This window comes from Bombina bombina, chromosome 1 (genome assembly GCF_027579735.1).
Source record: "Bombina bombina isolate aBomBom1 chromosome 1, aBomBom1.pri, whole genome shotgun sequence".
Taxonomy (NCBI): Eukaryota; Metazoa; Chordata; class Amphibia; order Anura; family Bombinatoridae; genus Bombina; species Bombina bombina.
The window spans coordinates 1,354,212,830-1,354,237,948 of record NC_069499.1 but is presented as its reverse complement, the minus strand read 5'-3'; the positions used below and the strand labels follow the sequence as shown (position 1 = coordinate 1,354,237,948).

At 36.8% G+C, this 25,119-nt stretch overlaps 1 protein-coding gene across 1 annotated transcript in view; it reads right to left on the bottom strand.

Annotated features, from left to right (window-relative positions):
* THBS3 (thrombospondin 3) overlaps positions 1 to 25,119 on the bottom strand; it is a 209,758-nt gene that overhangs the window by 77,464 nt on the left and 107,175 nt on the right. The window contains exons 6-12 of the mRNA XM_053703392.1: positions 24,858 to 24,940; positions 24,309 to 24,360; positions 18,132 to 18,280; positions 10,761 to 10,901; positions 7,664 to 7,741; positions 4,419 to 4,571; positions 3,670 to 3,780 (exon numbers count right to left, since the gene is read on the bottom strand). Of these exons, the coding sequence (XP_053559367.1) occupies positions 3,670 to 3,780; positions 4,419 to 4,571; positions 7,664 to 7,741; positions 10,761 to 10,901; positions 18,132 to 18,280; positions 24,309 to 24,360; positions 24,858 to 24,940 (767 nt within the window). The remainder of the gene's footprint in view (positions 1 to 3,669; positions 3,781 to 4,418; positions 4,572 to 7,663; positions 7,742 to 10,760; positions 10,902 to 18,131; positions 18,281 to 24,308; positions 24,361 to 24,857; positions 24,941 to 25,119) is intronic.

Genomic DNA, 25,119 nt, shown 5'->3' with positions numbered 1-25,119 from the left:
GTTGTGTTTAATTTTCTACATATCTAATTCCTAAAGATGCGCTTTTGTGTTTGAATCAAGTAATCAATATGCATTGACCTTTATCATATGATAAATATATGAGATGTCTACTTATTTGAGATGTTATGTCCTGATCTTTTTTCTTAAAGGGACATTATACGCTCATTTTTTCTTTGCATATATGTTTTGTAGATTTTTTAAATAACATTGACTCCTAGCCAAGCCCCAAAGTTTGATGTGAATACCGTCAGCTACCTTCTCCAGCTTGTTCCTGTTTGTGTAAAGGGTCTTTTCATATGCAAAAGAAGGGGGAGTGGGGAGTGTCTTATTTCCCACTTGCAATGGGCTTTCCAGCTAACGTTTCAACATAGCTAAACTGAGAGTTTCTAAGTAAGTCTTTAAACCGTTGTATCATGGATTTTTATATCAGTATCTGAGCATCTTGTTCTTTAAAGTAGTGTCTATTACATGCAGTTATATGAAAATGAGTGTATACTGTCCCTTTAATGTAAATGCTCAGTATTGTGTCATGTATGACTTCCACATTGTTAATCTCCAAATATATTACTGTGAGCATATATTTTTCTTATGTAACTCTTAAAAGGACATGAAACCAGATTTATTCTAAATGAAATGTCTTTCTTAAATAATTCAAACACTATAATGTATCTTTAATAAAATAGACGTCGATAGAAATATGGCATACAGGCTTAGTATCCTATTCAAATATTTTCTTGTTTGAACAAGTATGTGTAGATATACCAACAAGCCCGAAGGATTAGTATATGTTAGCATATGTTCTTGTTTAAAGGGACAGTCAAGTCAAGCAAAATAGTAATGATTTAAATCTCAAGAAATGCAATTTTTAGAAAATATATCTCAAACTTTTATCACCAATTTATCTTAGTTCTCTTGAACTGCTGGTGCAATGCCGCCCCCTACAGATTCGCGGCCAATCCGCTACTAGCAGGGGGTGTCAATCAACCCGGGTTTATTTCTGGCGATGTCTGTCCACCGCCTCAGAGCAGGCGGACAGGTTATGGAGCAGCGGTCTTTAGACCGCTGCTTCATAACTTGTGTTTCCGGCAAGCCTCAAGGCTAGCCTGAAACACGGGGCATCAAGCTCCATACAGAGCTTGGATAAATATGCCCCTAGAAGTGTAATTGCTCCCATTTATATACTGAGGCATTGCTTTTCAGGGGCTTAAGACATTAGGCTCTTATGTGCTGGGACTGGAATTCAGAGAACATACAAAAAAATGATCCTGATTTACTGTGGAATTTTTGTGTCTATTAACCAACTGCCAGCAATCACTGCAGCAGATCAGAAATTAATATTTGCCTCATAAAATGCCTAACTATTTGTGAAACTTTCAAGTGTTTTAGCAAAAGTGAAACATTAAATACAAATCCTCAGCATATTTACATATATTATTTGCCATTCCAGCACCCCAAAATAGGCACAGATTACAAGTGGAGTGCTATTGATAGCATGCAGTGCGTTATCAATATTACAGGACCCCGCTAAATAATTTGAATTACAAGTCCATGGAAAAACAGATTTATCCTTATAGCGTACCCTATACTTTCAATGGAGATTGTGACATTTGCTAAATATAGCTGATATTACAAGTTGTAGATTATGGGTTGCACTCAAGTGAAAGTAAAGTATTAGGGCTAAAAAAAAAAGTTTCACAAAATACATGTAAAACATTAAAATAAAGTATTTAACTTAAATATATATATATATATATATATATACACACATTTTTTAATAAAATAAAAGTTTAATATTGAAAAAATATGTATTTTTAAAGAGACTAAAAAGGATATGGTATATGTCAAGGTGTTTAACTGAAAAGGGCTCAAAGGTATATATATATATATATATATATATATATATACAGTATATATGTTTAAATATTTGTATCTATGTATGTATACATTTCTATATATCTCTATATGTGTATTTATGTGTTTATATGTGTAAATATGTATGTGCACACACACAATACACGGAAGAGGACTGCACTCTCAGACTGGACTGGGTACACATCCCATGACCCTGCAACATGCTCAGCCCTGGGTGATCAATGGCACTCACAGGAAGCTGTGCTGTCCCCAGAGTCACTGGCAGTTAACTCCAGACAGGTCTGGGTGCAAGAACCATAGGAAAAAATTACTAAATAAATTCATACAACACACAGAGAAAGCCCAGCACTAACAAGCTCCAAGCTAAGATTAAAAGCAAAAATGGAATGGTTAGTTACCGCATTTGGCCAAATGGGACAAGCCCAGGTACCAAGTCAAGATCCCTTCTAAAACCTAGGACCCTAAAACAGCCACACAATGCAAGCTCTCAATTTAACAAACTGGGAACAAGTGAAGGGTGCACAGACTTATGTAATCACTCTAGAAGACATATACAAAACACGGAAGGGCACTGCACTCTCAGACTGGACTGGGTACACATCCCATGACCCTGCAACATGCTCAGCCCTGGGTGTTCACTGGCACTCACAGGAAGCTGTGCTGTCCCCAGAGTCACAGGCAGTTAACCCCAGACAGGTCTGGGTGCAAGAACCATAGGGAAAATTACAAAACAAATTCATAAAACACACAGAGAAAGTCCAGCACTCACAAGCTTTCAGCTAAGATTAAAAGTAAAAATGGAAGGGTTAGTTACCGCATCTGGCCAAATAGGACAAGCCCAGGTACCACGTCAAGGTCCCTTCCAAAGCCTGGGACCCTAAAACAGCCACACAATGCAAGCTCTCAATCCAACAAACTGGGAACAAATGAAGGGTGCACAGGCTTATGTAATCACCCCAGTCATATACAAAACACTTGCCAGCTATTCACTTCTTATTTTGCATATGTGTCTTTTACTAGCACTGTAATAAGTGCATTGTGTATATTGAGACAAACTCTCCAGCAAACATTTGGCGAGACCTGTAAGAGTAAAAAGCTCAGCTAACAATGAAAGAACTTTAGGCACTCCCAAGAAACGCCTGTGGTCAGCGCATGCATAATATTTTTATACAATTTTATATATTATATTTACTTTTTATATGAAAAAATTATGTTTACTTTTCACTTTCATAACGATTTTTACTTTGTTCCTTTATTACAGTTTTTTCTTTATATTATGAAATTACAATTTTTTTCTTTACATTTTCATTATAATTTTTACTTTGTATTATCAAATTTAAATTTTTACTTTGCACTTTCATTACCATTTTTAAACTGGTTATTTTAATACATTCTTTAAAGCGATGGAAATTGAGAAATATAATAACACGACCAGCTCTACTAATTACTATTTATTTGTAAAGCACCACCAAATTCTGTAGCACTGGATACATCAGCAGTTACCATAATAACATCTGTAAAACAAATACTGAACTAGTGTGCTGAAATACTATAAAGTGTGTGAATGAAACTAATATTGTTGTTGCTTCTGCTTTTATATTTTTCACTAATTAAAGTTTTATTTTTCTCTTTCAGAATTGTAACACATATTTTATATCTTCAACTTTATACATTACTACAAGAAAGCTGCTCCCCTCTTTAGCAATTCCTTTAAATAGCACAAGCCTTACAATGTAATTTGTGGTACTAGAGGAACTGAGTTTTTTTGTTTGTTTTTTTTTAATGTACAAGACATACCTGTCGACAGTGCTTGTTGTTATCTATACAAGGCATGGGCTCATCTGGGTATCCATCAATATCCGTGTCTCTCCCACACGTGTAGCCATTTCCTGCCCAGCCAACATTGCACTGTAGAGTGAGAAATAATAACATTCTTCTTTGATTTAGGAATAAGAAACTTCAATACTATAATAACGCATCGTGTGCGAGTGTGTGTTTGTCTGTGTGTGTGCGTGCGTGTGTGCAAAGGGCTTGGGTACAAACATCTAGAGAGAACTAATATAAGCTGAGTTCTAGGTCACTTATACAGAAATATTAACCTTGATATTTCTTTTAGTTCTAAAAGGCTTTCTATAGGTCACTTCTGGTCACTTAACAGATCTTGTTATTCTTCCTAGATTACTGATATTTTTCTGCACATATGATACGATAACTAAACTTTAACAATGTAATGAAAAGTCAAATTAGATTGTAAGTTGTGGCTTTAGTATATCTAGTATATCTATAGTATAAACTATTTTGTAATAATATTTTTAATATTGTAATAAATACTGTTTTAGTAATCTATTTGAGTGTAAGAGATATATATTTTTTCAGTTGATTATTTATTGACCACTAGGGGTCAATTTATCTTAGCTAAGGGTCAGTATCAACAGGCGCTGGGTGATCTTTCTGTTATTTCTGTTAGCTTTAGTATATCACACAGTAATTTGCACAAAAGGTGTTTTATATGAATCATAGTATAAGTACAACAAAGTATTTCTTACTGCACATGTGACATCCCCATTTCTCTCAAACACACAATGTCCATTCACGTGGCATGGATTGAATGCTGGGCTAGCGCAAGATTTTTTGGGCGCACAACCCTGAGTTTGATTCCCCACAAAGCCAGATTTACAAGGACCACATCTGAAAGACCCCTAGGATGTAAAAAAAAATGGTTAAAAAATTTGCGAAGAGAAAGGATTTTTTTTAAAATGAATAGCATTGAGAGTAGTGTGAGAAGATGTGGGTGACTGGAAAGGAGATAGTGAGGGGTGAGTGTAAGAGAGGAAGGTTAAGTACTATTAGAGTAACAAGAGAATGTAAGACAAGAGTGTGAGTGTGGGGAAGGTACAGATGATATCTAAAGGGAAATCACAAAATGGTGACACTAAAGAATGAATGTGAGAGAGGAAACTACTGTTAATGTGTTTGGTGAGCAGTGGTTTGTAGAGTATACATTGAAATGGTTGAGTGCTGATTTTGGGCAAGATTAAGATTGGAGAGGTACTATATGTTTCCGCTCACGCAATAACTTCGCTAAACTAAGGCTTTTTGCGCATATCGGGTAGCATGAGTATTACAAGTTGAAAGTAAAAAAAATGTGCACGCGTTAATCTGATGTGCACAAAAAGACAAAGTCTGACTACCACAATCACGTTAACGTATTCCCCCACAGGCTTTAATTGAGCGCAAAGAAAACTAACACCCTTAGTCGAGCACAAACCGTATTGCGTTTTCTCAAGTCCGCTAACCCGACGTGAAATATAAATATTTCACATAGAAGAATATGTTCTATTTATTCTTAAATATATATATATATATATATATATATATATATACACAGGTGGCCCTCGGTTTACAACGGTTCAATTTGCACCGTTTCAGAATAACAACCTTTTTTTCAGTCATGTGACTGCTATTGAAAAGCATTGAGAAGCAGTGCATTGATTAAAATTGCCAATAGGTGGAGCTGTCCACTTGTGTTGCAGCAAAGATATTCAAGCCAAGCAAGCTGAAATTAGGTTTATAATGCTGTTTAGCAAATGTTTTTATTAATTTAACTTAGTTTAATTATATGTTATGTGATTATGTGATACTGTTTATAATGCTGTTTAGCATTTAAAGTCTTCATTTCAAAGCTTTAAAAATAATGTATTAGGTGTTACTTAAGCTAAAATTGAGAGGGGCCTGGAACCTAACTGCCTCACTTCCCACTGACTTACATTATAAACTGGTTTCAATTTACAGCAGTTTAGATTTACAACCATTCCTTCTGGAACCTAACCCCGGCGTAAACTGAGGGCTACCTGTATATATATATATATATACAGTATCTCATAAAAGTGAGTACAGCCCTCACATTTTGTAAATATTTTCTCATATATTTTCATGTGACAACACTGAAGAAATGACACTTTGCTACAATGTAATGTAGTGAGTGTACAGCCTGTATAACAGTTTAAATTTGCTGTCCCCTCAAAATAACTCAACACACAGCCATTAATGTCTAAACCGTTGGCAACAAAAGTGAGTACACCCCTAAGTGGAAATGTCCAAATTGGGCCCAAAGTGTCAATATTTTGTGTGGCCACCATTATTTTCCAGCACTGCCTTAACCGTCTTGGGCATGGAGTTCACCAGAGCTTCACAGGTTGCCACTGGGGTCCTCTTCCACTGCTCCATGACGACATCACAGAGATGGTGGATGTTAGAGACCTTGCGCTCCCCCACCTTCTGTTTGAGGATGCCCCACAGATGCTCAATAGGGTTTCGGTCTAGAGACATGCTTGGCCAGTCCAACACCAAATTTAACACACCTGCTCCCCGTAACACTATCGAGTCACATGACACTGGGAGGGAAAATGGCTAATCGGGCCCAATTTAGACATTTTCACTTAGGGGTGTACTCACTTTTGTTGTCAACGGTTTAGACATTAATGGCTGTGTGTTGAGTTATTTTGAGGGGACAGCAAATTTACACTGTTATACAGGCTGTACACTCACTACTTTACATTGTAGCAAAGTGTCATTTCTTCAGTGTTGTCACATGAAAAGACATAATAAAATATTTACAAAAATGTGAGGGATGTACTCACTTTTGTGAGATACTGTATATATATGATGGCATTTAGCTTTGGAGTGTGAAATATTTACAGTACAAACACAGTTAAACACTTTATTAAATATGAATATTGAAAAAATTTAATTTTACTTGTTTTCAGATACTTGACTGCAAATGGCTCCAATGCGCTACTGTATGTATATATATATATATATATATATATATATATATATATATATATATACATATGTATTTATGTGTTTATATGTATATCTATGTCTGTAAATACGTATATATATAAATACATATGAACACACATATAAACATATAGCTATATACATACATATAAATATTTACAGTACAAACACAGTTAAACACTTTATTAAATATGAATATTGAAAAAATTTAATTTTACTTGTTTTCAGATACTTGACTGCAAATGGCTCCAATGCGCTACTGTATGTATATATATATATATATATATATATATATATATATATATATATATACTGTATATATATATATATATATATATACATATGTATTTATGTGTTTATATGTATATCTATGTCTGTAAATACGTATATATATAAATACATATGAACACACATATAAACATATAGCTATATACATACATATAAATATTTAGACATGTATATGTATGTTTATCTATGTTAAAGCCCTTTGCAGTCCTCTTTTTTTTCTAAGACCTGAGATCTCATATCTTTGAGCCCTTATAACTTTTTTATGCAATATTTTTAAAAATAATTATTATTAGACAGTGGTATTATGAGTGTAACTGTACTATTAAATGTAATTTTGATGTGTTTTGTGACACTTTTTTGCCTCACATAACAGTTAACCAGAGCTCTGAAGATGTGCTATCCCGACGGGTGTTAAATTCAATTGTGTTCAAGCAAATGCGTTTACTTTCAAATCATAATACGTGTGTTACTTCCTGTTAGCACAACACTCCTAATCTAACCCTATTTCAGTGATAAGACATAGTATGGAGTAACCAAGTACACTAAATGTTAGTGTGGTAGACAAGGTTTAAGTATGAGGGGAGTTAATAAAGTATAGTTGAGGATACAGGGTATGTGAAGAGCTATGAGTAATGTACTTGCATGATGTAGTTCAGAGTAGAAAAAGAAGATTTAATATGAAAATGGAAGAAGAACTCACCACACTGTTTGTACAGATGGAATTAGCAGCACAACCTCCATTGTTACCATCATTACACTCATCAATGTCTGAGCAGACCTGGAGGAATCATAAGACATCATTAATTTTTGAAAATATGCAGTCTTTTATTTTTCATTAACTATAAAATATATTATTTCCCTCCTTCACATTCAATGCAGCCTTCCACTTTCTGTGTTACCATCTAAACCTGCCTCCTCCTCCCAAAGTACAGAGTCATTGCATTTGTCACACATAGGGCCTGATGATAAAACATTCTCCTGCTTTGAGAGAAATGATAGTGCAAACTTCACAGAGAATGAACTCACTGAATGCTAAAAGAAAATGGACCCTCCAGCCCTCTCTCACAAGATCCTAGACATGAACTGCATTTTTGTATGTGAAGGAGAGACAAGCCCAGTGCAATATAGCACTGCATGATATGAGAGTTTGCTACACTTACACTTTGTGCTTTGTATTTAATATTACTTTTATTACTTTACTTTACACTTCAGAATGGGCCGTTTAGGTATTATTACAGTTAAGCTTTGCACTTTGTATTTTATATTTTAATACATTTAGATCCAGCAGTGATTTTACAAATTCTGATAATGTTTTGAAAGTTTCTGTGTTACTTTAACAAATTTGGATCATATTTTTTATATTTGTGTGTATATTTTACAACTTACATTGCAATTTTTATTTTCTCTATTGTAAAATAAAACACAGCTTCAGAAAGTGGGAGAGACAAGGGAGCTCTCTTACAAGTATTGTAAAATTCTGTAAGCATTTTAAACAAGGAAGTCTAACTGAATTTTCTTGTCAGCTGTATGCAAAATTCACAATATACTTTAACTGACAGAAAAGTAATATATACTAAAGTATAGTCAAAAGTAAAGTAAAAGTTAAATTGTAGTGAATACATTTCAATTAAATTTGTAATTGATGCAAACTGAGCCTTTTTTTATCAGCTCCATGTGTTTTCCAGTTACCTTCTCTTTCCCCTGTTAAATTCTGTTCTTAGAGAGCTTTACTACTTTCTATGGAGGGCATCTCTCCTCTCTCTGGGGGCCTAATAGTCAAAAGAGAAGCCTGATGAAACAGACAGCAGTCTGAGAAACGCGTTGCTTATTGTATTTTAATATCAAGTGTTATATCATTGACACCTTGATTTTTACTTTGTTATTAAATTGTGGTTTATACTAACCACTTTGAGAGTCTGAGCTTATTTGGTCCAGTAGGACGTTGGAGGCACCAGTATCCTTGCTGTGTCAGTGAGCTGGGACACTGAGAGATCCCAGTCTGTTTGAATTAGCACAATTGGGTGCTGATCCACTTGTGAGTACCATTTTGATCATCACATTATTTGCTTGTACCAACTCTATTACACCAGGAGGCACCTTTGTTGTTTGTGATTATTTCACAGAGAAAACTTGTATTAGTCAAAACTGTCTGGAATATTATTTCTCTCTAAACTAGAGAATCTTGTCTTATTGGGCCCATAGAAAATAATGAAGCTCTCTAGGAAACTGAAGCTGTCAGTTTTTCAGTTTTATTTTAAATAAAAGAAATACAAAGTGCAATGTAATTTGTAAAAGATATACATAAATATACAAAGTATGAACCTAATTTGTTAAAGTTACACAGAAATGGTGAAAGCATAATCAGAATTTGTAAAATCACAATACAAAAAAAGCAAAGTGTAAATTAATAAAATTTTAATTAAATACAAAGTACAAAGGGCAAGTGCAGCAGAACTCTCATGCAATGCAGTAATAAATTGCCCTTGGCGTGTCTCTCCTTCACATACAGAAATGTAAGAAACACCTGTTGGAGAAGTATAGCAAAATCCTTTTAGAATGTCAGTATGGATCTTGCAGTGCTGAAGGATCATTTTATATCATCTCATCTAAGCGGAGAACTTTATATCATCAGACCCATACTCTCCAGCCCTACTAACATTACCATCACCTAGCATTTCTTCACATCAAGTCTCCTTGATATATCACACTGTAGACTAGAGATCCCTGTAAAACTCACATAAAATAACACCTTTCTACTCCATATTCCAAATCAACATCCTCCTTAGCCATTCACACAACAGACTAGTGTACTCAACTGCTCCTTTTCAATTTTCTCTGCTGTTTACTTCACAATTCTCCATTCTCAAAACTAAAATGTTCATCTGTTTTTAGCTGGAGTGATATTAGACATATTAGAAAATACAGGCGGATATAACCAATAATAAGAAATCATTAGAATGGTTGATTTCACAGAATACATTTATCTTTTTGAATATACAGTAGCTGTAGGTCATTCCATTCCTTTACTTGCAGCATTTATCTCACCTCATCAATTCAAGAACTCAACCTCAATCACACATCCAAATATTATCTTAAATTCCAACCCCAGTCTAGAACATTGGGCTATGTGCAATAAAGCTTGCTTTCTACTGCAACATATGCTCGGTTCACAGATTTCCATATTGAATGCTTAAAAATATATTTTCAAATAAAAGCTCTGTAGCTCAATTAGGGGTGTTGCTTGTATTTCTCTGTGAAGAAATACATTACAACATACTGCACACTAAAATGTATTTTGTATATAGCAATGCATTGTACAATGGGTCTTTATTTGATAGTAAGTGGGATGAACAAGACATTTCTTCAGCAAGCATAAGAATACATAAAAATGGTTTTGTTCCTTAATCTCAGGAAAACTTGTTTTTAACCTAACATTAAAAAGCTGGAGAGGTTGGCTTAAATATATCTTTAAATCAGTTTTGAATTAATGTATTTATTAAGAACAAAATACAAGATTTATAAATATTGACACATTTATTTTTTTTCTCCACTACAACCATTTAAATGGCTTACTGCAGGTAGTCTGTGAAGTAAGCTGAATTAGTCTCTATGGAAGTGAGACAGTAACTTGTGGTTAAATCCTTTTGAAGTTTGCTTCCAACCCAAAGCTTCTTACCCACTCTCACTCTAGTTTATTCTCCCTTAATTTCAGGTAGACATGTTCCCTCATTTGAAACCACGCTAAGCATATCGCTCATCTATTATCCACTGTATTATATCTTTATCATCCCTCCTACCTGCTTGCTAGCTTTGGCATAGTCCACTCCTACCCCAGACACAGTGTTACCCTTGTATCCTCGTGGACAGGGCTCACAGCGGAAGCCTGGAGATGTGTTGATGCATTTGGAGCCAGTAAAGCAAGGGTTGGCCTGAGAGCACTGTATGTGAACATGGATAAGAGTGTGCATAAGTTATAGGACCACTCAATGCAGTAGAATTGCATAATTAAGTGCATAATAAAAAGACAATTATTTAACACCTACTCTGAATTTCAGATAAACAGTAGATTTTTTTTCTGACAAATTTATTTTTTCTCCCAATGTCCGGCCCCCTGTATCATGTGATAGACATAAGCCAATCACAGACTTGTATACGTATACCCTGTGAGATTGTGCACATGATAAGTAGGATACTGTACCCAAGAAAGTGTGCATATAAAAAGACTGTGCAAAGTTTAAGAATGGAAGTAAATTTAAAAGTGTCTTAAAACTGCATGCTCTTTCTGAATCATAAAAGTTTGTCCCCTTAATGTGGGTGCTTGACAAAAGATGGGTTGTGAGTGAGACACAGACAGAACTATATATGTGAAACACATAAAGGTTGCAGGACATGAACAACATATATCAGACTCAAAAACAGTATAAAGATAATAATAATACAAATAATAATAATACAGGTGGCCCTCGGTTTACGCCGGTTCAATTTGCGCCGTTTCAGAATAACAACCTTTTTTTCAGTCATGTGACTGCTATCGAAAAGCTTTGGAAAGCAAAGTGCAGTCATTAAAATAGCCAGTAGGTTGAGCTGTCCGCTTGTTTTGCAGCAAAGTTATGCAACTTAACAGCCTGAAATTGATCTGTGTACACAGAGCAGACATTAGCTATCGAGCAACAAGTTTTAGCAGCCACTTCCCTATTATCTTCCTGTCCAGCAGCTTGAGGTGAGGGTGCCTAACTGCTTAATCACTGCAGATTGAAATGCATAGAATAGGTGCAGAACCAATATTATCTAACATGTTAACAATGCAGAGAACTGATTGCAGAAAAATGCAAGTAAAAAAAGTTTTTGTTTATTAAACTTAGTTTAATGATGATGCAGTCTGTTGTGTGATTATTTAAAAAGATGCTGTTAGCAAATGTTTTTGTTCATTAAACTTAGTTTGATGATGATACAATCTATATTATTAGGTTTATAATGCTGTTTAGCATTTAAAGTCTTCATTTCAAAGCTTTAAAAATAATGTATTAGGTATTACTTATGACAATTTTGAGAGGGGCCTGGAACTTAACCCCCTCACTTCCCATTGACTTACATTATAAACTGGGTTTCAATTTGAAACGGTTTCGATTTACAACCATTCCTCCTGGAACCTAACCCCGGCGTAAACTGAGGGCTACCTGTACATTTATGAAACTGACCAGGATTGAGTAAGTGAGACATAGCAATACATAATTTATGCTTACCAGATAAATTATTTTCTTTTGGAATGATGATAGTCCTTAGGGCTCCATAACATGTGGGATATAATTCCCGCAATTAGGAGGAGGCCAAGAACCTGTACAAGAGCTTAAATTCCCTCCCACCTTCTCTTAGTTTAATGCATAGCCAAGCAGAGAATAGGAAACAGATAGAGAGGATAGACTTGCAAATTAGAACTGTCGCCCCAAAAATGTAAACAAGTGGGGCCTATGGACTATAAGTAAGCATAAACTATATTTTCTTTTGTATAATTAGCAGTATTTGGATACAAAGAAGGAATAGCAATCTCCTTATTAATATTTTCACAAGAAGAAAAACATATTTAGTACAAAGTACAACTTTATCCTTGTGAAATACTAAAATGGAGAATCACAAGACAAAGCTGGTAGCAATCTCCTCAGTTGGAGGGTTTGAGTTAACAAGAAAAAAACTTTCTAAGATAAAAGTGATATCAATGAAATGCATTGGTTCAAATGAAGGGCCTTGCAAACAGAACAAACTAAATTCAAATTCCAGAGTGGAGAAATAGTTCTCACAACTGACCTAATTCTTACTAGCGCCTAAAGAGAAGGCTAAGGTGACATACAAATACAGTATACAATCATTTATTTGAAACAGTTGAACAGAATAATGCTAAATACATAATAATGCTAAAAACATGGATCCATGTGTAGACAATTAGATTGAGCTAATATGGGAAAACAATATGAAAACATATATGCATATAACTATAGTCTTATGTGGAAAAGAAAAAGTGAATAATGTTCAGTGATGAAATAATCTGCCTTTAGTTTGGCAGTGTTTGATCCTTATTAGTTACAGAGTAAATCTCAGTGATAAGAAGAAAAATGGAAAAAAAATTGAGAAACCGCAAAAATGGAAAAATTAAAAAATAAAAATAAAAAGGAAAGAGGTTAAAAAAGTAAAGACTTGCTGTTGTGATCCAATTTAAAAGTTGTTCTGAATGTAATATTTCCAAATAGATCCTTCTGTGGGTGTAGGTCATGGATAAGAGTAATATAGTGCAATATAGCTAGATAAAATTGTAAAAGATTGTCAAATGGAGGCTTACCATAAATGTCAACGCGTTTCGGCCTCAGTACAGGCCTTTATCAAGACTCGAGTCTAAACACTAAAGGCATATTATTTCAACACTGAACATTATTCACTTTTTCTTTTCCACATAAGACTATAGTTATATGCATATATTTTTATCGTATTAGCTCGATCTAATTGTCTACACATGGATCCATGTTTTTAGCATTATTATGTTTTTAGCATTATTCTGTTCAATTGTTTTAAATAAGTGATTGTATACTGTATTTGTATGTCACCTTCTCTTTAGGTGCTCTTTATAACACTTTAGCAGTCTCTTTATAACACTTTACCAGCGCTTTACATAGCGCTGAGTCTACTAATTTTTATTCTTATTCTTACTAGCGCCTGTTCAAAACAAGTCTGAACATCAGGAAGCTTAGCTAACTTTCTACGAAAGTGAACAGATAAAGCTGAAATGTGTCCTTTTAGGGAGCTAGCAGACAAAACCTCGGCAAAGCCATCTTGTAAAAACTGATGAATTTTAGGAATCTTAAAGAAATACCAAGAAAATCTTCTGGACGAGCACCATTCAAAATATATTCTCCAGATATTGGAAAAATTCTTAGTGTAACAGGTTTTCTGGTTTAAATCAGAAGATCAGTAATTGAATCAGTGAAACATCTATGTTTAAAATCTAGGCATTCAAACTTCACGTTAAACTTAAAGAATTGAGATCCTGATGGAAAAAAGGGCCCTTGAGACAAAAGATCTTGTCTTAAAGGAAGAAGCCATAGAGGAGATAAAACCACTAGATCTGCATACCATGTCCTGCAGGGCCAGGCTGGAGGAATCAAGTTTACCAAAGTTGACTCCTGATTGATTTGAGCAATTATCCTTGAAATAGGTAGAGAAAAAAGGTACACTAGATGAATAGACCATGGACACACCAAGGCATCTATCATTTGAGCTTTTGGATCTCTTGATCTTGCACAATTCATTGGAAGATTGTGAATTAAATGGGAGGCAATCATAGATAGAGAGACCACTCTCCTGGATGGGCCGACTGACAGTTGAAATAATCAGCTTCCCAATTGTTCACTCCTGGAATGTGAACTGCTGACAGGGAACATTGATTCCTCTCTGCTCAAGGCAGAATTCTGGACACTTCCTGCATAGCCAGTGGACTGTAGGTACCCCCTTGATGATTTATGTAGGCCACTGCCGTGATATTGTCAGATTGGCAACAGGTAATCCCTTCCTATTTTAAGAGGATACAGGACTAAAAAACACCCAAAGAATCACTCAGAGTTCCACTCAGATTTCCAGAATGTTGATTGGTAACCTCACCTCCAGAGGGAACCAAAGTTCTTGTGCTCTTTGAGAAATACTGACCACGCCCCAGTCTGAAAGTCTGTCAACCATTGTTACACTAGCCCAAAATGGGAGAAGAAAGGACACCCAAGGGTCAAATAATTACCTTATATCCACCAAGAAAGATATTGTCTGACAGACAAGTCCAGAGCAATCTGCTGTTCCAATTGCAGTTAATTCCTTGACCACTGATTGAGCGTACATAGTTGGAAGTGGGCAAAGGAAACATTGTCTGAAACCGCAATCATAAGACGTACTACCTCAATGCATAGGGCTACTGGTGGAAATAAAGCACGTTGCAGGGACAACCCTGCCTTCTGAAGTTTTATTCTGCTTGACTCCATCAGAAATATATGCATTAGGACAGAATCTATGATGACTCCTAGAAAGACACCCTTATAACTGGAGATAAAGAATTCTTTGTAACACTGAGTCTCCAACCATAGTCTTGGAGGAAAGGCAGAACCTTTGGACATGAGCAACAGCTAGAGGCATAGAATATAACCTTTCTGTGTTTTCAGACTCCCATTGATATGGTATTCGCAGCCTCAAAGGTGGCGGTTTGAATGATAGGTACGCTGCATCGGAATAGGCGCGAGCGTACTTGATGAATGTTTGATAAATTGGCAAGAGGGTCAAATAGAGTCGAATGTGACAGCGGATAAGCAGTATTATACTCAAATAACACAAGCATCGATTTGAATCATATTGATCTCGCGGGAGCGTATATTATGTTGAACATTTCAACATTTGACAATGTTGAAGCTGTGTTAACTACGGCAGATCAACTTTGCGTCTAATTTGATGTCAGTTGAAGCATTGATAAATCATCCCCTTAGGAATACGTGATTACCCCACTTATAACTATGATATATACAGTATATATGACCTTATAAGCAGGCAGTATCAAACGCAATAATAGCTGTTAAATATTCTGCCATAGCCTATTTTAAAATTCATATAATTCCTTAGAGGAAGTAGAAGGTTGAGGCTGATTTGTATGCAAAATTAGGGTACACAACTGACACAGAGTTTGTTGACCTGGAACACTGGAACTGAATTGCCAAATAAACATAAACAAATAATGTACAGAGAGGGTTATCAGTATATGAGTCCTCTAAAGTGTTGACACTGATATCAGTGGGGATAGATTTGTTCCATAGTGTGTAATAACAGAGTATGCAGAGACACTAGGCATACACATATAAAATAAAAATGGTAGAGAGTCCTCTAGACTTAGACTAATAACCCCTCTGACATATTTACTGTAACTGTAGTGAATGCACACTAAGGGTCCCAAGCTCCAGACTTTAGCCAAAGTAACCCCCTAGCAGCTGCTGTATGAGTACTCAACTCCTCAAGTGCCAAGACCAAGGATTGCTGTAGAAAAGCTCAAAAATTGCTGGCCAAAGGCTCCTGAGCTGCTTTTCTACCCTGAAGTGAGTGAGTGAAGAGGAGAATGCTGAGGTGGCGGGGCTACCGCTCAGAGTAATGCCTTTGCCTCAGAGAGGCTTAAAGTGACAAAAAAACACAAATGTTTGCACCAAGCACAAATTTACCATTAAAACATAAATAAAGTAACCCCCTGCCAAACCGGATGGTGTTCTAATGAACCACTTACTGCACAGAGCAGTTAGCAGTTTTCTTAAAGGACCACACACCCATTTTGTCTGAAGTGCCAAAAATGGATCCCCAGAGCTGCCAGAGGGCTATAAAGGGCACCAGTCTTACCTGGCTTCATCCCTGATAAAGGTAGGACAAACAGATACCTTAAGAAAAGAAAAAGGTGTGTCAGGAGGAGAGCAAGGCTATGTGTCAGAGTACCCACAAATAGCCTCTGGGCTGTGTGTGTGCTGTGGTAAATCACTTATCTGAGGTAGCACCCCTCCACCGTCTTACTCACCAAACTGTAGCAGTATCCAGTCGAGAGCCCATCCAGTACTGTTACATGTATTGCAGAGGATATCTGAAGGAAATACCTGTATCCCCACAATGCCTGAGGGTAGTTATGGCTGAAGTCCAATAGGGAAATAATGCCCACATAACAGGATATTCCTTATCTCCCTGTATCATTCAACTGCTGTGAAATCTCTTCTGTCTTCTTTGTGAATGATATGTCCCAGTGATAAGGGTCTCACATTGATCTGAGCTCCCAAACATTAATCCATAAGCAAGTTGCTTTAATATCTCTATTCTCAACCTTCTCCTGAAAGGCCAAGAACAAAAACTGAGGAGAGATGGAAGGGAATTTAAGCTCTTGTATGGGTTCTTGGTCTCCTCTTAGTGGCGGGAATTATATCCCACATGTTATGGAACCCTATGGACTATCATCATTATATCTATCTATCTATCTATTATTATCTTGATGTAGTCAGAACATTGAAGTTCTATCTTCAAGCTATTCAAGGAATTCAAATAATCTTCAGGCTTGTTTGTTTACTACTCTGAGACTCGCTGTGGGCAGGAGGTTACTACTGTAATTTTGGCCTCTTGGCTCAAACAGGTGATCACATGGCCTTCTTGGTAGTGAAAGTCCGTCAGGCCGCAGTGTCTGATAAATAGGAACTGCTTGAATATTGTCCCACCCTTTCCGTAACATGGACTATCTGCTTGGGTATTAATCCCACATGTTATGGAGTCTTATGGACTATCATCATTATACGAAAGAAAACATATTTTATACTTACTTTATAATCCATAGACCCCACCCGTTTACAGTTCTAATTTGCACCTCTATAGACCCTACTTTTGTCTATCCCGCCTATCTGTTTCCTATTCTCTACTCAGCTATGCATTAAACTGAGGGGAAATGGGAGGTGGGAGGGAATTTAAGCTCTTGTGTGGGTTCTTAGCCTCCTCCTGGTGGCAGGAATTATATCCCACATGTTATGGAGCCCTATGGACTATCATCATTATACAAAATAAATACTTTGTGACATACAGAACTGTGCGCTAGACATAATGTGATTGTGTGTGTAAGATACTGATAGATGTTGGTGTGAGACAAGGAAAAGGCTGTGTGACAGACAGATAGGAAACAAAGTAAAAGACTTTGAGCCCAATGTTCACCGAGAGAGAAATCACGCAAAATCTTATTTTGCCTATCTAAAATTATTTGAGGTACCTCACAGTACTGACGAGGCTTGTTAGATCATCTAGTCTTAAGACTGCTTCTCCTTAACCTGTCCAGTGAAATCATCCCAATCCGATTGGGATGATTGACAGCCCCTGCTAGCGTCCGACTGACTGCCAGTGAGCAGGGGGCAATGCTTGTGCAATGTTAAATGCGGACATCTAATGCTGTGAACTCGCAGCGAATCATGTCCACCGGACAAATAGCGGATGGACAGAACTAAGTGTGAGACATGGACAGTCTAGTATATAAATTTAACTGTATGGATAGGATAATATATTTTATGTGTAATTTCCATAAACTCATATTTATGTGGCTATTAAATGTTACATTTCATAATAACATTCTCAAGCAAACAACAATTTACCTCATCAATATCTGCACAGTATGAACCATTACCCTGTGACCCAGTGGGACAGGGGCCACAGCGATACCCTGGATACTCATAGGTCTCCATGCAATCCACACCTTTGAAGCACGGATTTGGGTTACATCTTGAGCGGTGCTCGTGGAAACCTGTATACAACAAGAGATTTCTGGAATAAATTAAGACAGTTAATTTCTGTCATTCTTCTGGGAAGAGACATTAGTTTAATTCTCTAACCCTCTCTTGACTGAATCACTGTTGCCACACAGTTTGGATTTTGGATTGTCTATAATTTTAGATTTAAACATTCCCCAAATAAACATTCATTTATTAAGAAAATGATGCTTCTAATAATGTTTTGTTTCCTATTTTGTTCCTGAGAGACTGGGTGGACATTTTCAGTTATGTTAATCTTTTCACAGACAAACACATTTTCACTTGACTTGAGCCTACTTGTCTAGAAAATGTTAAAGGGACATTAGGACAGAAAGACTACAATATCAAGTGTTATTCTAATCTAGCTCATGCTGTCTAGGTAGAATCTGTACTGCAATATGTCTGCTCAAGACCAGCAGTGCACAGCGGCAGTTCTAGTGGGTGTTTAACCCCTTTGTAGAGATTAAACACACAGAATAGACCATGTAATATTTTTACCATAATGGCCCTTTAAATAAGCATTAATGAAAGTATTAGCCCATGACCTTTAATGCCTATAAGACAATGAGAAGTACACACATTAAACAGCTGTATTAGTTTCAATGTAAATTTAAAATTTAGTACAAGCAAAAACTGCCACTTACATAATGAGCTGCAAGTCCAAAGCAGTACTTTAGCTATGTGCTTAACCCCTTTACAAGAGTTAAACACATACAGGCCCATTTATCAAGCTCCGTATGGAGCTTGAAGGGCCGTGTTTCTGGCGAGTCTTCAGACTCGCCAGAAACACAAGTTATGAAGCAGCGGTCTAAAGACCGCTGCTTCATAACCCTGTCCGCCTGCTCTGAGCAGGCGGACAGAAACCGCCGGAAATCAACCCGATCGAATACGATCGGGTTGATTGACAGCTCCCTGCTGGCGGCCTATTGGCCGCGAGTCAGCAGGGGGCGGCGTTGCACCAGCAGCTCTTGTGAGCTGCTGGTGCAATGTTAAATGTGGAGAGCGTATTGCTCTCCGCATTTAGCGAGGTCTTGCGGACCTGATCCGCAGTGTCGGATCAGGTCCGCAAGCCCTTTGATAAATGGGCCCCATAGAGGTGCAGGGTTGCTACTCTTTAAAAAGATTTTTAGACTATAATGGCCCTTTAATATTTTACATGCTAAAAACAAGCTTACTATATTTAGATGTAGATATTTTTTCATATGAAGTACAGTGTCCAATTAGGTAACATAAAACCTTAATAAGGTCTTTTATGCCCCATTAATTTCTTCAGACACCTATACACTCATAGTACCCATAGTATTTTGTCACTCCCTTAGTAGCAGTCTCACTATCTCAAGCTCATTCACCTCACCAAAATCTCATAGAATAACATATGAATTGATAAAAACATATATTACCTAATAAATTCATTTCTTTCATGGTGTTGAGGGTCGACGATCCTTTACTGTTGGGAATTACTCTTCTCTACCGCTGGTCTAATGTATAGCCAAGTAACTAATGTAAGAAAAAGGCCATAAAAGGAGCAGGGAAAAAAGATGTGCTGAAGGAAAAAACTAACCTCAGGAAAACACAAGGGTGGGGTCTCATGGACTCTCACCACCATGAAATAAATTAATTTATCAACTAAGCATAAATTATGTTTTCTTTCATACAGGTGATGAGAGTCCACAATTCTTTACTCTTGGAAGCTAATACCCAAGTTGTGAAGTCCACAAGTAATAACATAAAGGGAGCAATTTAAAAACCTATTTTTTTACTGAGAAAATAAATCAATAACCCCAATGATTTTTTGTTTTTGTTTGAATGCACTTAAAATAAGCAAACAGGTGAAAAAAATATAATCAGACAACTGTCTGAAGAACCTTCCTACTAAAGGCTGCTTCAGAAGAAGCAAAAACATCAAAATTGTAGAATTTAGTAAAAGTATGTTAAGAAGACCAAGTAGTTGCCTTGCAAACTTGATCAACTGAAGACTTAGGGGCCCATTTATCAAGCTCCGAACGGAGCTTGTGGGCCCGTGTTTTTGGCGAGTCTTCAGACTCGCCAGAAACACCAGTTATGAAGCAGCGGTCTAAAGACAGCTGCTACATAACCCTGTCCGCCTGCTCTGATGAGGCGGACAGGAATCGCTGGAAATCAACTCGATCGAGTACGATCCGATTGATTGACACCTCCCTGCTGGTGGCCGATTGGCCGCGAGTCAGCAGGGGGCGGCGTTGCACTAGCAAACCTGTTCAGCACCTTTAGATCTAGAACTGGTCTGAAATACCTTCCTCCTTTGGAGCAATGAAGAGATTTGAATAAAATCATATCCCCTGTTCCTGCAAAGGAACTGGAACAATCACTCCCATATCTATCAAATCTGAGACAGAATGTCTTCCTCTGGGAGGCCTTCTCTGAATCCTATTTGAGATCCCTGAGAAACAATATTCCGAACCCAGGGATCTGGAACAGACTGAAATCAAGCCTCCTGAAAGAGACTTAGGGGCCGAATTATCAAGCTCCAAATGGAGCTTGATGCCCTTGTTTCCATGGGAGCCTTCAGGCTCGCCGGGAACAGCAGTTATGAAGCAGCAAATCTGCAGGGGGCGGAATTCAGCGATGTCTGTCGGACAAGATACGCTACAGCGTATCATGTCGGACAGACATTGATAAATTGACCCCATTATACAGAACTTCCGGACCAGGGGCCATACCTTCATGCAGTTTTGGTAGTAGGGATAGATTTCTTACCCTGCTTTAACTTGTTCCAGGTAGCATGAGGTCTTCAGACTGAACCAGTGGAACCTTACTTTTGAGCAGAGGAGTCAGCTTTTTGTTCCTTATTCTGACCAAAGAAACGAAAACTATTAGAAGCTTTGGATTCCCCATTAGACTTTCTGTCTTGAGGAAGAAAAGCCCCTTTACCTCCAGTAACACTGGAAATAATAGAATGTAAATCAAAACTAAAAAATGTATTTCCCTGAAAGGAAAGAGACAATAATCTAGATTTAGACACCATATCAGCACACCAGGATTTAAGCCACAAGGCCCTCCTGGCAAGGACTGCTAAAGACATGGAACTGTTTACCAGAAATCTAAATTAGCAGCAGGTTAGTGATATATAATGTTCTAAACATTGCAGAAGGAGTAAAAGAATTACCTGGCTTTAGCCGAACTGCAAAACAAAGCAAAAAAAATAACATTAAATCCGAGGTCAGAAAAAACGCTCCTCCAAACGCGCACAAAAACCTGACAACTAAAAAGTGCTAACCCGACGTCTTAATATGCATAAACTAGAGGCCGACGTGCAAAAATTAACACCTAGATTATGAGTGTTGCGCTAAACAGGGTGCAAAACTAACGCCCAAAAAGTTGCGTTATTTCACCCTCCATATCGCTGCCATTATGAGTTACTGAAAAGCCTCCTTGTGCTTGCGATATGGTGGCGTTAAGCTCTATACCGCACAAAATCCAAGGGCTGCTTTGACATGCTTGTGCAGCTTTTCCCATAGACATCAATGGGGAGAGAGTGTTTGAAAAAAATCTAACACCTGAAGTGTGGAATGAAAATTCTCCGTAACGCAACCCTATTGATGTTTATGGGGAAAAAAAACTTACGTTTAAACCTAATACCCTAACATAAACCCCAAGTCTAAACACCCCTAATCTGCCGCCCCTGACATCGCCGACACTAAAGTTATTAACCCCCTATTCCGCCGCTCACCGACATTGCCGCCACAATAATAAAGTTATTAACCCCTATTCCGCCGCTCCCCGACATCGCCAACACTATAATAAAGTTATTAACCCCTAAACCTCCGGCCTACCACATCTGCGCAACTAAATAAACCTATTTACCCCTAATCCTCTGGCCCCCCACATCTCCGCCACTAAATAAACCTATTAACCTCTAAACCGCCGGCACCCCACAACGCAAAACACTAAATTAAACTATTAACCCCTAAACATAACACCCCCATAACTTTAAATTAAAATTACAATATAACTATATTTAAATAAATAAAAACTTACCTGTGAAATAAAAATGAACCTAACATTAAACTATAAATTAACCTAACATAATAATTCTAATAAAATAAAAAATACTACCAATTAAAAATACTAAATTACAAATTCAAAAAAACACACTATGAAAAAAAATTAAAAAATCTAAAATTATAAAAAATTGGCTGTTCAAATCAGCCAATAGGATTTCAGTAGCTCTCATCCTATTGTCTGTTTTGAACAGCCAATAAGATTTTAGAAGCTATCATCTTATTGACTGATTTGAATTTGAAGAATTAAATCAGCCAATAGGAATGCAAGGTAACCATTTTGAAACGGGTACCTTGCAGTGAAGCTTCAGTGTACGGCAGGGACCCTAAGAAGAGGACGCCGGGAAGAAGATAGAAGACGCCCCCACGATGGATGAAGATGTCGCCACCTGGATGAAGACTTCTCGCCGCCTGGATGTCCGGACTTATTTTTTGGGGTGTTTTTTTTTTAGATTAGGGCTTTGGGCTTTTTTAAAAGAGCTGAATGCCCTTTTAAGGGCAATGAAAAAGAGCTGAATGCCCTTTTAAGGGCAATGCCCATACAAATGCCCCTTTAGGGGCAATGGGTAGCTTAGGTTTTTTTAAAGTTAGGTTTTTTTAGTTTAGGGGGTTGGTTGGGTGGTGGGTTTTACTGTTTAACTTATAGCAATGCCCTACAAAAGGCCTTTTTAAAGGCTATTGGTAGTTTATTGTAGGCTAGGGGGTGTTTTTATTTTGGGGGGGCTTTTTTATTTTTATAGGGCTATTAGATTAGGTGTAATTTTTTTTATTAGATTAGGTTTAATTTTTTTATTTTTGATAATTTTGTTTATTATTTTTTGTAAGCTTAGTGTTTTTTATTTTTCGTAATTTAGTGTTTATTATTTTTTGTAATTTTAGATTTTTTAAAAATTTTTCGTAGTGTTAGGTTATTTTGAATTTGCAATTTAGTATTTTTAATTGGTAGTAATTTTTATTTTATTAGAATAGTAAGGTTAGGTTAATTTATAGTTTAATGTTAGGTTTATTTTTTTACAAGTGAGTTTTTATTTATTAAATATAGTTATATTGTAATTTTAATTTAAATTTTTTTAAATTTTAAATTTTAAAATGCTTGCGGTATAGCTATACCGACACGGTTCACAATAGCTGCATTACTGCTTTTACGCTGAAATTGCCATTTTTTCAGCATTAAAGCCGTAACGCAAAACTCGTAATCTAGGTGTAAGTGCTCAAAAAAACCTGACGAGCGCAAACAGCAGGGGCATAGTGAAAAGAAAAAGTCCCACAGCCACATATATAAGCAAATATATTAATAACTATAAAAAGTGCCAAAAACATTGCTAAATGAGTCCCTAAATGTTAATAAAAAAATACTTACTAATAGACACTCATCCACTAGCAGCAGACAGCCAACCCAGTACTGAAACATATCAGCAGAGGTTATGGAATAGGAGTATATTGTAGATCCATAAAAGGAGACAAAAGACAAGTCAATGCGACCAATTATAGAGGGTTTATGAAGAATTACCTATGAGGTGAAAAAAGAATCATAAACCTTATCCTAAAAACATCCCTCTGACAAGCACTGTACTCTGAGGGTAATCCGGGCCTCAACATAGGCTTAAACCCCCTCTTTTTAAAGAATCAAATGCAAATCTTCTTTGTTCAACCACTTCAGGCAGAGGCAAAGTAAAGACTGAGGTATGTATGAGGTGGGAGTGGTTTTATAGAGCACTTCGGAATCTTTGCCTTCTCCAAGTGATAGAGAAGAGTAATGCCCAAGAGTAAAGGATTGTGGACTTTTACCGCGTCTATGAAATAAACTAGATTATTTTCTTATAAAATCAAGGAGATTGTGGGGATGATTTCTGTCACTTGGCTATATCTCTGTGAGTTGGTTACAGACCACATGTCACATGTCTGCATTCTCTGGAGCAACCCTGGGAATGAGAGGCATCTTTAAGTCACATGGATTTCTTTTGTCAGACAGGTAACGTACCACACACTTGGCACTCCATGATTGTGTTTCTTATAAGTGACATCTCTTTTACCTGCACAAAGATAAACCAAAATAAAAAAAGAGAAAATAACAGAACATTTCCCTTTTGCTCCTCTACCTCCTTATCAAATTTAGCATTTGCATTATCAAATATAAAACTAAGTTTGTCTCCAGAATTATTTGAGGGGTAAAAAATATAAATGTTCCATGCAGAAGGAGCCGGGCTGGTGCTACAACAGAGGTAGACTAGGAACCACCTAAGTGCACCCCTGCAGGTGGGGCACAAATAAAATTGGGCTTCATAATAATATGTGGTGGCATAATGGCTAGAATGGGAGGGGACTCCAATGAAAAGAGCAAGTCAGATACAAGGAGCATTTCACCCTCCCAGAAACCCATGGTGTATATCTAAACTAAAGTATCACTTACTTGTTACCGTAAATCAAATGCATATAGGCAAATACATTGCTATGCTTCCCTCTGTGACCCTCTCTAACAGGCAACCAATTCTGAAACACAATTCCTGTTAACCTGTGTCTCTCCCCTTACCTGGTCCCGAATGTCCTCCCTTAGTTCTGCAAGCACCTTATTGAAAAGTGTCATTTGAGTTATCAGTGCTTTGGTGTGCTCACCTGAAAAACAGAAAAGTGTATTTACCTCCAGTACAAATCTTCTAATCCTCAGAGAATAGAGAGTGATGATAGATAGATAGATAGATAGATAGATAGATAGATAGATAGATAGTACTTATATATTGTCATTCAAACATCTTACTATGGCCCTGATATTCAAAGATTCACCAGCTTAGAGA